General features: G+C 35.1%; 1 protein-coding gene across 1 annotated transcript in view; it reads left to right on the forward strand.

Moving 5' to 3' along the window:
- The window catches only part of TPO (thyroid peroxidase), a gene marked incomplete at both ends in the record, with an annotated part of 42536 nt that extends 31443 nt beyond the window's left edge, over nt 1-11093 (forward strand). The window contains 6 exons of the mRNA XM_084512179.1: nt 63-321; nt 901-1071; nt 2361-2598; nt 6677-6885; nt 7445-7615; nt 10933-11093. Coding sequence (XP_084368305.1) covers nt 63-321; nt 901-1071; nt 2361-2598; nt 6677-6885; nt 7445-7615; nt 10933-11093 — 1209 coding nt within the window. The remainder of the gene's footprint in view (nt 1-62; nt 322-900; nt 1072-2360; nt 2599-6676; nt 6886-7444; nt 7616-10932) is intronic.
- Between the last annotated feature and the right edge of the window lie 2588 nt (nt 11094-13681).

A 13681-nucleotide genomic window follows, 5' to 3' on the forward strand; every position in this document is an offset into this window, starting at 1 on the left:
TAAACCTTTACTTTTCAACTATCAAAACACTGAATGATATGTTTCTTTTTCTTTTCTTTCAGATTATTACTTTAAGAGATTACATTCCCAAAATTATTGGTCCAGATGCTTTTAATCAGTATATTGGCCTATATACAGGTTATGATCCCACAGTAAATCCTACAGTTTCTAACATATTTTCAACAGCTGCTTTTCGTTTTGGTCATGCAACAATCCAACCAATAGTAAGGCGATTGAATGCACAGTATTTAGATGATCCAGGACTCCCAAATCTTCATTTGCATGAAGTTTTCTTTAGTCCATGGAGGCTCATTAAAGAAGGTATGTTTTTATTTAAACTGTTGTTTTATGTATGTGTGTGGAGAGTGGGGGCAGGGGGAATGGGGTTGTTTTGTTTGTTTCCCCCAGAATATTATAACTTTTAAGGTTACTGGTCTTAAGGTAAGAATAGGAACATTTATTTAATTACATCACTGATTTAGGCTGTTGAACAGGTTCCAGAGAACACTGGAACAATTATTTTAGGTAAATAGTCCACTAATTATTTTAGGTAAATAGTCCACTGAATCAGACAGAAATTACTCTCCAGATTAAATCAGTCAATTGACAATAAATTGATGATATCTTATATATATATATATTTTTGCATACATGTATTATCAGGTTTAAAATTTTCTTATACCAGAAGAAACAGGTGGAGCCTTTTCATAAGATTACCACTCTTATGTCAACCTGAAGCAATTTTTTGCATTTGTTTGAATATAAAAGGCTACGCGACCAATGTTTAAAAAAATATATAGAAGCATACATACATTTACATACATTTACATACATGTTTGTTAAAAACATTCTAATGCTTTATATACATGCTCTGACATTATTTTATTTTTGTGTTTAAAGGAGGCTTGGATCCTTTGCTAAGGGGTCTTCTTGCACATTCAGCAAAACTACAGGTGCAAAATCAACTGATGAATGAAGAGTTAACAGAAAAACTGTTTGTGTTGTCCAACAATGGTTCACTTGATTTAGCATCATTAAATTTACAGCGTGGCCGTGATCACGGACTCCCAGGTCTACTGATTTTTCTTAAATCTACTTCCAATCAGTAACTGAACTATCACCGCTTGTATTTAGTATATAAGTTATTTAATAATAGGTTTTTATCAGAAAAGTAATACAAGTTTCTTTTAAGATGCTAATAGTTTTGACTTTGATGAAAACAAAATATTGCCCAGCATTTCAAATTAGAATAACCTCTCAGTTCTGGAATGTGGAAGACCAGTATTGGTGAGTAGATGTGGGTATGCCTGGTGCAGGTACCTGACACTGGTTCTTGCTGAATCCAGCTCCAGAGGAGAGGGACTTTCTGTCTGCAGCAGCTACTTGAGGTCTGCAGGCTGCACCCTGCCTGTGAGAGAGGTCTATTTAGACACAACCTCATTGGCTGGACTGAGAGTAAAAGGTGTTAAGGTGTACTCAGGACTGGTATAAGTAGCTTAGTTAGATGTACACGTCACTTTGAGAAACATTACATTTTTATGCCTACTTTTTGCATTAGATTTCTTGGTCTGTGCACCCAGGGTAGAAATAAACTCTCAAGGACTATGAGCCTATCAGGTCACAGATGTACAAGTTTAGAGAAGACTGCGCTGGAGTTTAATTAATTTAATTATATTGGCTGTTAAAATCTATGGTATGTTTGCAGTCCTGACGCCCTGCCTGATCAGACCACTTGTTTACATGAATAAGGAACAAATGCTGTTCTATGCTCTGAGCCTGATGGTCTACCCACCAGAAGTAGAACTGTCTGAAGATGTTTCTGGGTGACAACTCGCTCCACTTCTCCTGTTAAAGCTGTGTGATGCTGTAGCTAGGAACGTGGCCCTGGACAGTACAAATAAAGTCTGACTCCAGCCTAGAGTTTAAAGCTCTCGGCTACACTACAGTAGAAATAGTTTTGGTCTTCAGGGCCAAAATGCAAGTATTGTTGGGAGGTGGGGGAAGTTAATTCCAGTGATGCAAAAGAATTGTATATATATGTCAACACAAAGTGTATGTTTCTGTTTAGATTATCTCAAAAATAACCCTTTATTATCATGTTTTCATTGCTTAATAAATATTGGAGAACTTAAAACCTTGTTTTCCTTCACAAAAATGATGTGACATTTGCATATCTTGTTGTTTCAGATCCTGCCATAGTTTCTCCAATCAACTTAACCAATAATAATAGGTCTATTTTTAGACATAACTGTCCATAATACAGATTAAGGTTGCCAGAATCCAGTGGTTTTAAATTTATTAATTTAAAATATCTTGTTTAATAGCCAAGTCTAATCTTCCTTTTAACATCATATTTATAGGTTATAATGACTGGCGTGAATTCTGTGGCTTACCAAAACTGGAAACTCAAACTGACCTGAATACAATAATAACTAATCAGAAAGTCACTGAAAAAATCATGGAATTGTACCATAATCCTAGCAATATTGATGTTTGGCTTGGTGGTTTAGTAGAAGACTTTCTTCCAGGTGCTAGAACTGGTCCCCTGTTTGCATGTATAATTGGGAAGCAAATGAAAGCACTAAGGGATGGTGACCGGTAAGTTGTTTCATGCTGTGGAATCATTTGTATACTAATCAAAACCAATGGTCATCTTACAGATATGTGAGGCTACTTCCCAAAATGTAAGACAACATGATGCTTATAAGTATTTTAAACAAATTCAATGCTGATTACTAATTTTTATCCTAGTTCCTCTGGGATTTGTTGGGTGAGCTCTTGCTTTTTCTTCTTTAATCTGTATATAGTTTCAAATTAGAGATTAGAAACAACATAGAAACAACTTAGAGATTGTTTCTATGGTACTAAGATGACCAACTTTATACTTCTGATGGAAATGCAAGGTGCCAACATCAGTTAATTGTGCCGGGGCAATTAAATTCTGTGTGGATGGATGTAGCACTGTACAGTCTTAGCTATCCAGTCCCTGAGGGCTGCACTAGACTCAGGGTCCTTAACTGGAAGGATGTTAACACTTTCCACAGCAAACAGCAGATTCAGAAGAGAGATTTGGAGAGATGTAATACAGACTTTCTAGAAAGGTTAATAAACACTAGGTAGTTAGTCTTATGGGATTCAGGAATGCAAAGTACTCCCAGAACAGCCTTAACAGACAGAGGAGAGGATCTTCCTTCACCTAATCCTGCACAAGTGCCACCAGTACAACACTCCACACCAGGAAGGCAGCAGAAAGGCAGTTTCAGGCCACAAAAGGGTGTGAGGTGTTGCTTTATCATATTTCTGTTCCTGAAGAAATTACAAAACCAACATATTTTTCTTAATTTCCGTGATATATACTTATGGCAGTAATTTTGAATCTCCTGAGAGGACTAATTTTAAACGACTTACACCATGCTAGCGGTGGTGTTTTAAGTACATCTGGTCCTTCCTGTCACCTTTACACTCTTCTCATAAGTCACTGTTGTGGAAAGAAGCCATTATGTAAATAAGCATCCGAGGCAGAATTTAAATCTGAACTTTAAAAATGTTAATTAATTATCTCACAGGAAAAACCAATGTTAATCATAAAGGTGGTATCTTATTAACACAAACTGTATAGACAGCAAACATTCCACTCAACAGAGTTAAAAAAAACGGTTGTAAGTTTTCTGAATTGTATCCCTGCCCCTATCTGGGGAAGGATATCTATTGGGGTCCTTCTAGACTTGCTTCTATTTTTCAGTGTCTTATGATACTATTAACATTAATTAAACCTAAGATAATTTAACATGTTAACTCCAAATTGTGAAAAGAATATTTCTAATGTTAAATGAATTCCCCAAGGTTCTTTCATAATTTTTTAATGACAGCTAACCTAAATGTGAAATGATATTCAGTTATTGAGACTATGATATGGAACTATTTATGAAAGTTAGGAGGGTATAAGGTTATCATTGTCTCACAGTAAGAGTAAGAATGGAAAAGTCTAAAATTCATTGCAGTGACTTGTCACTTGCTGTATTGGATACTACCTGTGTCTGCATTAGCAACACTACATGCATACCAGCATCGATGTGTCAGTAAATAGGAATTTCAAAACATCTTTTTGAACATATTGGTTTAAGTTCATAAATCATGGATAATCAGAATTTTTGACTGACTTCATCCTCATAGCCTTAAAATCTTCAGTCAAATATGACAAAATATGTCATATATGTCAAATATGTCAAATATGACAAAATAAATGGATTTCTTTTTCTAATGTATTAAACCCAGGCCCTATCTGGTCAAATCACTTGGTCACCTGGAACCAATTGTTTCCATTCCATTGGATGTTATTTTATTTTTCTGTTCCTTCCTGCTCTGAATCTCTCTCTAATCTCAGAATTTGTAATGACTAGATGAAAGGCCTGTAGCTGACTTTGCCATTTGCATAGGGATTGTGCAGAGGATTGTGCCTCTATTTAATTTTATGTTATTCTTCTTTTTTAGTCTAACCCTCTAAAATTCACTTGTAAAATTTTGGTGATCTGATACATATCTTCTGGAGCAACCTTTGTTAGAGCAATCCCCTAGCTGCTGGGTAGATTAAAAAATAATGATCTGCTCAAGCCTTCTCAGCAGCATAGACAAAACTGAATTTTGTGATGAAAGTAGAATAAGTTTTTATGTACATGAAAGAAGAAACTAGAAAGTGCAGGGGAACTGAGTGAAGCAAAGCCTTTGACAGCTTTGGGTATGGGAAAGATTCTGTAAGTGTCAGTGACCTTTCAGGATGTTCTGGGAAGTCTGGGGTCACTGTGTAGGTAAGAGGCAGAAGGAATGTGCCATTTATTTAGTTTTTTCCCCTCTCTCTCCAGGCCCCCCCTCTCTCTTCCGTGATTCTTATCACAGTGCTCCTGAAGTATAGGACATTCATCCCATCCCTGATCCTGTAGATTCCCTCCTCCTCCAACACAGGCAGAGTGGGACAGGCTTCCTCCCAAACTATTTTACCATACGCAACTATTTTCCTGCACCTAAGGCTTGTTCTGCAAAATTTCACATGCACTTAGCTTACTTAACCAAGTTTTATGACTCTGAATGACTTTGCACTTCTGAGAAAACTGTTGACAGCAGGGTGCAATTTGTCCTGAAAACCCGTACAGGGCACGTCACCAGCCCCTACGTTCCACAGAACACAAACAGGATTATCAGACTTCTCATTTGCATGGTACCATTTCAAAGGGCTCATATAAATACCACACATATGCAGGTTTTTTACAGGGTCCACTGCTCTTCCTTTCCAATTAGAGGGGTGTAAACATGAAAACCACAGACAGCCCTTACTAGAAACCCCAGTGTTGATCCCCCAATATTACAGATACCCAAGTCTTGTGTTAATCCTGAGTTCAATTGGTTCAATCCTGAGTTCAATTGGTTCATTCATTGTCTACTGGTAATGGTCTTAGACCATGTTAGCTCAGATCCTGCCTGCCTAGTGGTGGGGAAAATAATAACTGACCTGACTACCACAGGGTACTATCTTAGCAATTTAACATTGCTTGATAGTGTTTAATATATAAACAGAGGTGTGTTATCAAATTAAAAAAAAAAAAAAAATTGCTATTCATGATGTCTCGATGTATAAAATTAAGCCAAATACACTCTCTGTGATCTTTCATAGAGTTGCCCCATCTTTGTTATAAAAATAATAATATCCTGTTTATCTTTTTCTTTCTTTTCTCTTTCTCACTAAGCTTTTTATATTTATATATATTTGTATGTGTGCATGTACATATTATACATACATATTATTTATATGTAGTATTATTATATAGTATATATACTATAATATAGTATGTACTGCATGATATAACATAATATAAAATAAATAGTATTATTATATATTTAATTTGTAATATTTGCTATATATTATACATACTATATATTATGTATGCATATACATTGATATGGTGCTGCAATACTAGCACTGTTTTTTCATTTCTGCCAGCATGTTTCTGACCTCACAAAATGTAAGATGCATTTCATCTCTCCATTTTGTATGATCAAAATGACACTTGCTGTCTGTAAATATTCTGCTATAGCTAATGTACATACCCACATCTTCTTAGCAAATGGAGAACTGAATGGAGATATACAAAGTAGCATTCAGCAATACCTGTTTTCATAGCAACAATTCTGTAATAGCAAGAAGAGTTCAAATGTATGGGTATCTATTATGGCTGCTCCTGTGATTAGCTGTAATACATATTTAGAACAATTTATGAATGCTGGTTTGCATAAGATTAAGTATCCAATTAAAATAATTTATCTTCAAGAATTTTTCTCTCAATATTATTCTTCAAGAATTTTTCTCTCAATATTATAACTTTTGTGGTTTTCTATCATTACTGAAGAATGATTCTGCATCTGTGAATAATTAATAGTTTTACCCATCTGACTTTAACAAGACATCTGAGGTCACCAGTACCATGGACTCACACTAGCCTTGCCATGGCTTGTATTTTGGGTATGCAAAACAGCATATTATGGAGTTTAAATTTATTATTGTTGTATCCACCTACATTTTGCTGTAATTCTTATTTTCTGGTCTCTTACGTAGGATACTGTGAAAGCAAGAATAATCAGCTCTTTGAATTTAATCTCTTCAAAATAATTCTATCAACCTTTCCAGATTCTGGTGGGAAAATGATAATGTTTTCACTGAAGCTCAAAAACATGAACTCAAAAAGCACTCTTTGTCCCGCGTGATTTGTGACAACACAGGGATTTCTGAAGTGCCAGCAGATGCCTTTCAACTTGGAAGATTTCCACAGGATTTTAAACATTGTGGCTATATAGAGGGGATGAATTTAGAAGCTTGGCAAGAAATCTATCAGGAAGGTAATCTAGTAATTAACTTTTTTTTTTTTCCTTTTTTCTTTCTTTTTTTTTTTTTTTTTATTCTGATGGGAGGATGAGTAATCAGCAGTTAGAGCACTGACCATGGTTACTGCAGGTCTTGAGTTCTTGGTCTGTCACAAACTTTTAGCATTTCTATCACTTTGAAATGGGGGTCTTGGTCTTTGTCTCTTTCAAATATCCCCTCTATATCAGGTTACTGTTTGAAGCTTCACCTTGATAACATGAATGGTTTTGTGAGATACCCAGACATTATGGTAATTGAGGCAGGAGTTCTTGGACAGATAAAAATACATTAACTAAGATTTCTGTTGAGCACACTGTTAGAAGGTAATGTTAATTTTACAATAATTATAAATTGATCATGAGTTATTCCATATAAATTCTTTGTCCAGAAATAAAAAATAAAACTCTTGATCATCTTAAAACATGTGAGTAATTTCCCTTAATTTAATTTGTAGCAATAATGGAGAATAATGTCAATTTTTGATGATAAGCTGGGATTTTTTAATTATTTTTTTTTATTTTATTTTATTTGTAGAGGAAACATGTGGAACACCAAAACGGGTGGAAAATGGTGATTTTGTATACTGCTCGGAATTGGGAAAATCTACAGTGACTTATTCTTGTCACCATGGATTTCAGTTACAAGGAGAAGAGCAATTAGCTTGCACAAGTAAAGGATGGAACTTTCAGGCTCCTGTTTGTATAGGTATATCTCTCTCTATATATTTTTGTTTCTGAAATTTCTAAAAGCTAAAGTCTATCACAGTTTATTAGAAGTAAATTCCTTTCTATGTTGTCCTGAAATGCATGGTTTAAAAGTCTTTTTTACTTTGTGTTCCCTGGAAGTATGTATGAATGAATCTTATGGATGTAGTTCACAAGATTAAAAGACAGTCAGCATTCTGTGTTTATAGGTAGGATGACACAGTAACGTGAAACTTCCTTGATCCAGCATTGCTATCTTAATATCTTCCCATCCTGATTCAGCAACCAGGTTGATGATAGGGAAATGTCATTCGAAATTACCTAATTAAGAAAAAATGAGTAAATTAACAACCAGTAAGGAAAAAAAATAATTAAAAAAAATAATTTAAAAAAGACTTATACATTGCTTCCTGCTACATTCAATAAAAATCAGACTGTTGTCATTTTCCTGCAGTTGCTTCAATGGATGCTCTAGACGGAAAGTGAACTCTGCACCAGTAGTTGGTGTATTATACTAATAAGTTAAGCAAAGTTGGCAAAGAAAAAAAAAATGAATACAAGTGAAATTAAACAAATTATTTATCATTCTGTTCCAAACTCCCTCTCTCTTCACTCCAGTCCATGAAAAGATTTGCCAGAAGTGAATTATTTCTACAGGTAGAAAAGTAGAACAAGTAAGAAATCATTAAAATCAGTTCATTTCATGAACAGTTTCAGAGGAATGATTTCCTGTTAATTTAATTATTTTTGTAATCTTCTCTCTTCTTTTTATCTTATTTTTGCTGTTGAAAGGAAGAGGATAGGGAGAAAGAGAATGTGGCGAATGTTTCATTACAAGACTTCCACTCTTCACAGCTATGAAGTATGAAGTCTTGCTCTGTTCATATTTCAAATAAGTGCTTTTAATGATATATATGTATATATATGTATATCTATATGCATACTCTGACTGTTCAGAGTTATGAGAGCAAGAGAGAAAATGAAACCTGAAAAGGTTGTATTCAGGAATATATTATGGATGGTGGCAAATTAATTTGAATGCAAGTGCTGCAGCTGATCTGCAATAAAGTCTGCTTATCAGTATTTCTGTGACAGCAGAATAGAAAGCTATTCATTCTAATTGTATACCTGGTATATAAAAAGTCAAATGAAATTTGCAGCTCTTTCCTTTATTCAAATCCTATTTATCCGCTGAATCCCACCCACATAAATACCATATAAAGAAATAAAGCTGTTAAATGAATTATAATAAAATCTTTTCAATAGATTAATGTTCTGGCAGCAAACTGAATAAATAAGTTATATGAATGAATCATTCCTTGTCCTAGTTTCTTTTAATATGTTCAGCAATGTAAACAAAAGACTGTATATCTGCTATAGGAAAACAGGCTGCTGCATATATTAAATAAGCAATGCCTTTATTAAAAGAAAACCATCAAAACCCACTTATGCAGATGCTACTTGAGTTTTACAGTAGAAAGCACTTTGTTCCATGTATGTCTGTGCAATGTGTTCCCATTCTTTTAAATGTTCAGCAAATCAGGAATAAGTCAAGCAATATAATGAGGAGGATAGAGCTTAGCATTTCTGCAGATGGTTTCAAAATTACATGCTGCTCTGGAAAAGACAGAGTGGCCTGCTGGCAAAAGCATAGGAATTTGAGAGCTGTTAATTTCTGCTTACTAACTTTGGCTTTGACAGAAATCATTTCTATTGATTCAGGAAGTCATTTAGTGCTAGACTGTACTACCTTTATATTAAGTGTTATCTTACATTGGATAGATAACTGTGTTTACTTTGCTTCAATAAAGTACCACTGTCTTTGAGCAGTAGTGTAGGCTAGTGAGATCTGACATACACTATTTGGTGGTCATAGAATGAGTTGGTTAACAGATAACATGACTATGGGCCTACGCAAGCTGAAATAGCACCTTTGAGTTACAGTGCAGATAAAGTGTGTTCAGGTTTTTCCTTCCCAAAGATGAAACCAGTGGAAGTTAACCTAAAATGTGGTCTTGAAGTGTGTAACAATTAAGGAAAATTAATAACTCCCGAACAACAGACTAGTTTCCTGCTTCATGGCCTTTCCTGAGGTATTATGGGAGATAGTTCTTAAGGATTCATAAATTTAAGATTATTCCTTGAATGATTACTCTTTTGACTGTCTCAGTTGACAGTTAGATTTGGACACAGCTGCAGCTTTGTGTTAAAATTTAAGAAAGGATCAGGTTTGATCCCATTTCCAATGACAGCTTTCCGTAAGTGGTCTAAGAGACAATGCTAAGCTAAGCCAGTAAATTGTTTTTATGGGATCAGTTTCTAATACTGATGAAGAAAGAGTTACTTACACTGAAGTAGCAGATCAAACATTGTGGTAGGTGAGGAAGGGAAGTAGTATAACAAAAAAGAGAAGTTACTGAAGGCTATTGCCCACGTATTGGCTTGCAGTCCTTCCCAAGACAAGGGGTCTGAGACATTGAATAGGCTGACAATTATACAGCACTGATGGGAAACCATCTAAAGCAGTGCTGGACATCTACCTTTAAGTAACCAAATGAAGACTGTAAGCAAAATTACACAGAAAGAAGAAAGAGAAATAAGGAAAAACTGCATTCTTTGCCTCATTGGGTATTTTCTTTCTTTCACACTACACTGACTCCCATTTCATTGCATAATAAGACTGTGAAAGGTCTTGAATGGCCTCAGAGAAAATATGTTTATATACGTCTTCAAATGGGTGATTGTTCATCTGCTCATCATTCTGCCAAGATACTGCCATTTCACAGAATTTACGTAGCTTCTAGGAACAACCATTTTTGCAGTAATATCACAGATTACTGTTATAAATTTCATATCCAAAGCTAATCTGAATGCTTGACTCCTCAAAATTATACCTAGAAGTGTATAGAACCATGTCAGTGTTATTGCTTTCATTACTGCTTAAAGCACAGTATGAAGAAAGTTTATAGAAGAACTAGAAGTCTTAGGACACAAACACGTTCAAGAATTGTTCTCAAATATATGGTTTGTATTTTTGAAAATTCAGCTTGGTTACATTTATAGCTTCTTGCAGATTACCAAAATAAAATCTTTATTTTTCATCATTTTCAGCTTAAAAAAAAAAAAAAAAAAAGCATGAAAAAGGAAGTAAAAACAACTTTGCACTTTAAACTAACAGTGAGGACCTTTGGCAGTATCAATGTCAACCAAGTGTGTGATAACTTTCACTTCCAGATCCTTGTAGTGGGAGTGTATAAGAAAGTAGTAATCCCTATCTAATTTATGATGATTATTGATCATTGTGTATTTATTTTGCAGACATCAATGAATGTGAAAATGAAATTAATCCACCATGCTCTCCATCTGCTAAATGCATTAACACTAAAGGCAGCTACAAATGTCTCTGTACTGATCCTTACAAGCTGGCAGAAGATGGAAGAACGTGCATTGGTAATGCCTGTAAACCTATTGTCCATTAAGATTTTATCTGTTCTTTTTTTTTTTTTTCTTTTCTTTTCTTTTTTTTTTTCTTTTTTTCTTTTTTTTTTTTTTATAATGCTGTAAAAATCATAAAATTAAGATCTATGGAAAAGCTGTCAACATACTTAAAAAATCTATGCACACAGTCTTAGGTACAGTCAGATTCTGTAAAATAAATGAAGGTACTGAATAAATAACACAGACACTGAAGTAAGCTTTCATTTTCCATTCTTGTTGTAAATAAACCACTATTTCCTGAGTGTTTTTATGAAGGGATATCTAACCTGTCTCAGTTCTAATTAGTATCCAAATTCAGCATCTGAAACAGATAATTTCCACCTATTACATTCCCAAACAGTCAGTCCTTTTAGGGATAGCATAAATTATGCACTTCCTCCTTTTTCATCATTTCAGCACATCTGGAAGCTGTATTTGGCTTTAAACTCTATGTTGGGAGCTTGAGTGTAGTTACACACTGATGCTGAGTAGTACCCGTTCTGGGGAAACAGGGACTAGATCTCTAAAACTCCATGAAAACCTACAGTGGGAACTCAAGTAGATGAATATTTTCCTTGCCAAAGTGCCCAAAAGAAACAAAGAAACTTTAAAGTGCTCAAAACTTGCATATTCAGTGCTGTATGCCACACAACTATATGTGAACTATGAATCTCATTGAAGGCACATTTCTTGTTTCCTGTTTCAGTGAATACCCTGGTTGTGATGTGGGATTGAGCTGTCCATTGTTGTTAATTGCACAAAGAAAATACAGGATAATAATTCCCCAGCAAAATATATTGTCTCACAAACAAACAAGCAAACAAACAAAATACTTCAATGATATGATGTATAAGCAGTTGTTTTTCCAGCTGTTGTTCAGGACCACTCTTTGAACCTTTTTTATTAGTCTGTGGACTTCTTTCTTTCTGGGATAAAACTAAAAAGGAATGGTGCTAGTCATTCATAGTTTCATCTTTAAAAATACCAGGAAAAGAGAAAAAATACCTTCTTTGTAAGTGTTTCTTATCTTTATTTACAGTTTATTTCTTTACCCTTTCAACCATGGTCATATTTCTTTACTACTCTAAATCCAGAGACAAAACCTGTCTTCAGATTAGCATAAAGAGATTAGTTCACAGCATAAAAGAGATTAGGTATGAGGACGCTGCACTGGCATGAATCCAAGACAGCTCCAAATATTAGTTAAATTTTATATTTCAAGGGAGGAAACAGAGAGTGCTTACAGACAGTGCCACTGTGCCAAGTATTCATTTTCCCAGACCAAGCCAAATGTGGTTTTCTAAAGTCCTCATTGGCCTTCTGACAACTCAAACATACAGGTGCAGGTACAGCAACCCAGTCCACTGATGAATGTCTAGGATGTAAGGCTAGCAAAATCCTGTAGACCAGAGCGACTAGAGTTTGTTGTCTCCATCCTTGGCCCATCCTTGTATGCTGATGCTAAAGTTTGGTATGCTAGATCTCTGGAGTCAGTTATGAGAGTTTCTGCTGTGTAACACACATTTCTGATTTCATTTCTTCCCTTTAAAGTTATAAGCTATGGAAGAAAGAGTTCATTGGCACATGACTGACAAAAATTGGCAAGTGATTTCCCAAATATTCCTGGCAGTATTTTATAGAAATAATATGTCTTACTTTACAATATCTCCACTATAACTGCATTTAAAATTGTTTGGTTAGTTCAAAGTTGTAGCATTAATCAGTCAAGTGATTTAAGCCACTGCAGAGTGTCAGCCATTACATATTAGCTATAATTTATATTGACAAACTTTGAAATGACATCACGCCCTTTCTTAGATTCAAAGATATTATTGCAGCTGTTCTTTACTTCCATATTGGTTCTAAACTAAACAAAGGGAAATGTTTGAAAATTAAACTTTCTATAAAGCGACATCTGAGGTATACATACTGAAGAATTAGTGCTTCATCCAAGTTCCACTGTTATGATTATGTGAATTGTAACCCATATATGCGTTACTAAAAGTCAGTGTACAGTTACAAGGCTATGATCTCATGAGGTGATTGAAGCATGTTGGGATAGCTCACACAGCTGGAGTGATACGATAGGTGGATACAGGTTGTTTAGGAAGGACAGGCTGGTAATGTAATGAGGGAGTGTTGCACTTTCTGTGAGAGGTCTGCATTAGGACCAATCAAAGGTCAGGAATCAGTGGAGAACTTATGGGTAAAGATTAATAGAAAGAGCAACATAGGTTCTGTTTTAGGGAGTATGTGCTACAGACCTTCTGATCAAGAAGAATTAGAAATCTTCTTCATAGAACAGGAAGACTCACATTTGCAGACCCTGATCCTCATGGGGAAATTTAACCACCCTGCTAACAGCTGGAAAGATACTGCATTGGAGTACAAAAATCTAGGAGTTTTCTACAACAATTTCCTGACACAGGTGATCCAGAAGACAAAAGTGAAAGGTTGCTTTTCTGGATCTGATCCTTACAAATAAGGAAAGGGATGTGAGAGTGAGAAGCAGCCTTAGCTACAGGGTCTATGAAATGACGGACTTCAAGATCCTCAGAGTAGGGGGCAGGACAGCCATGGATTTTAGGAC

This window comes from Aythya ferina (genome assembly GCF_964211825.1).
Source record: "Aythya ferina genome assembly, chromosome: 3".
NCBI classification, from domain to species: Eukaryota; Metazoa; Chordata; class Aves; order Anseriformes; family Anatidae; genus Aythya; species Aythya ferina.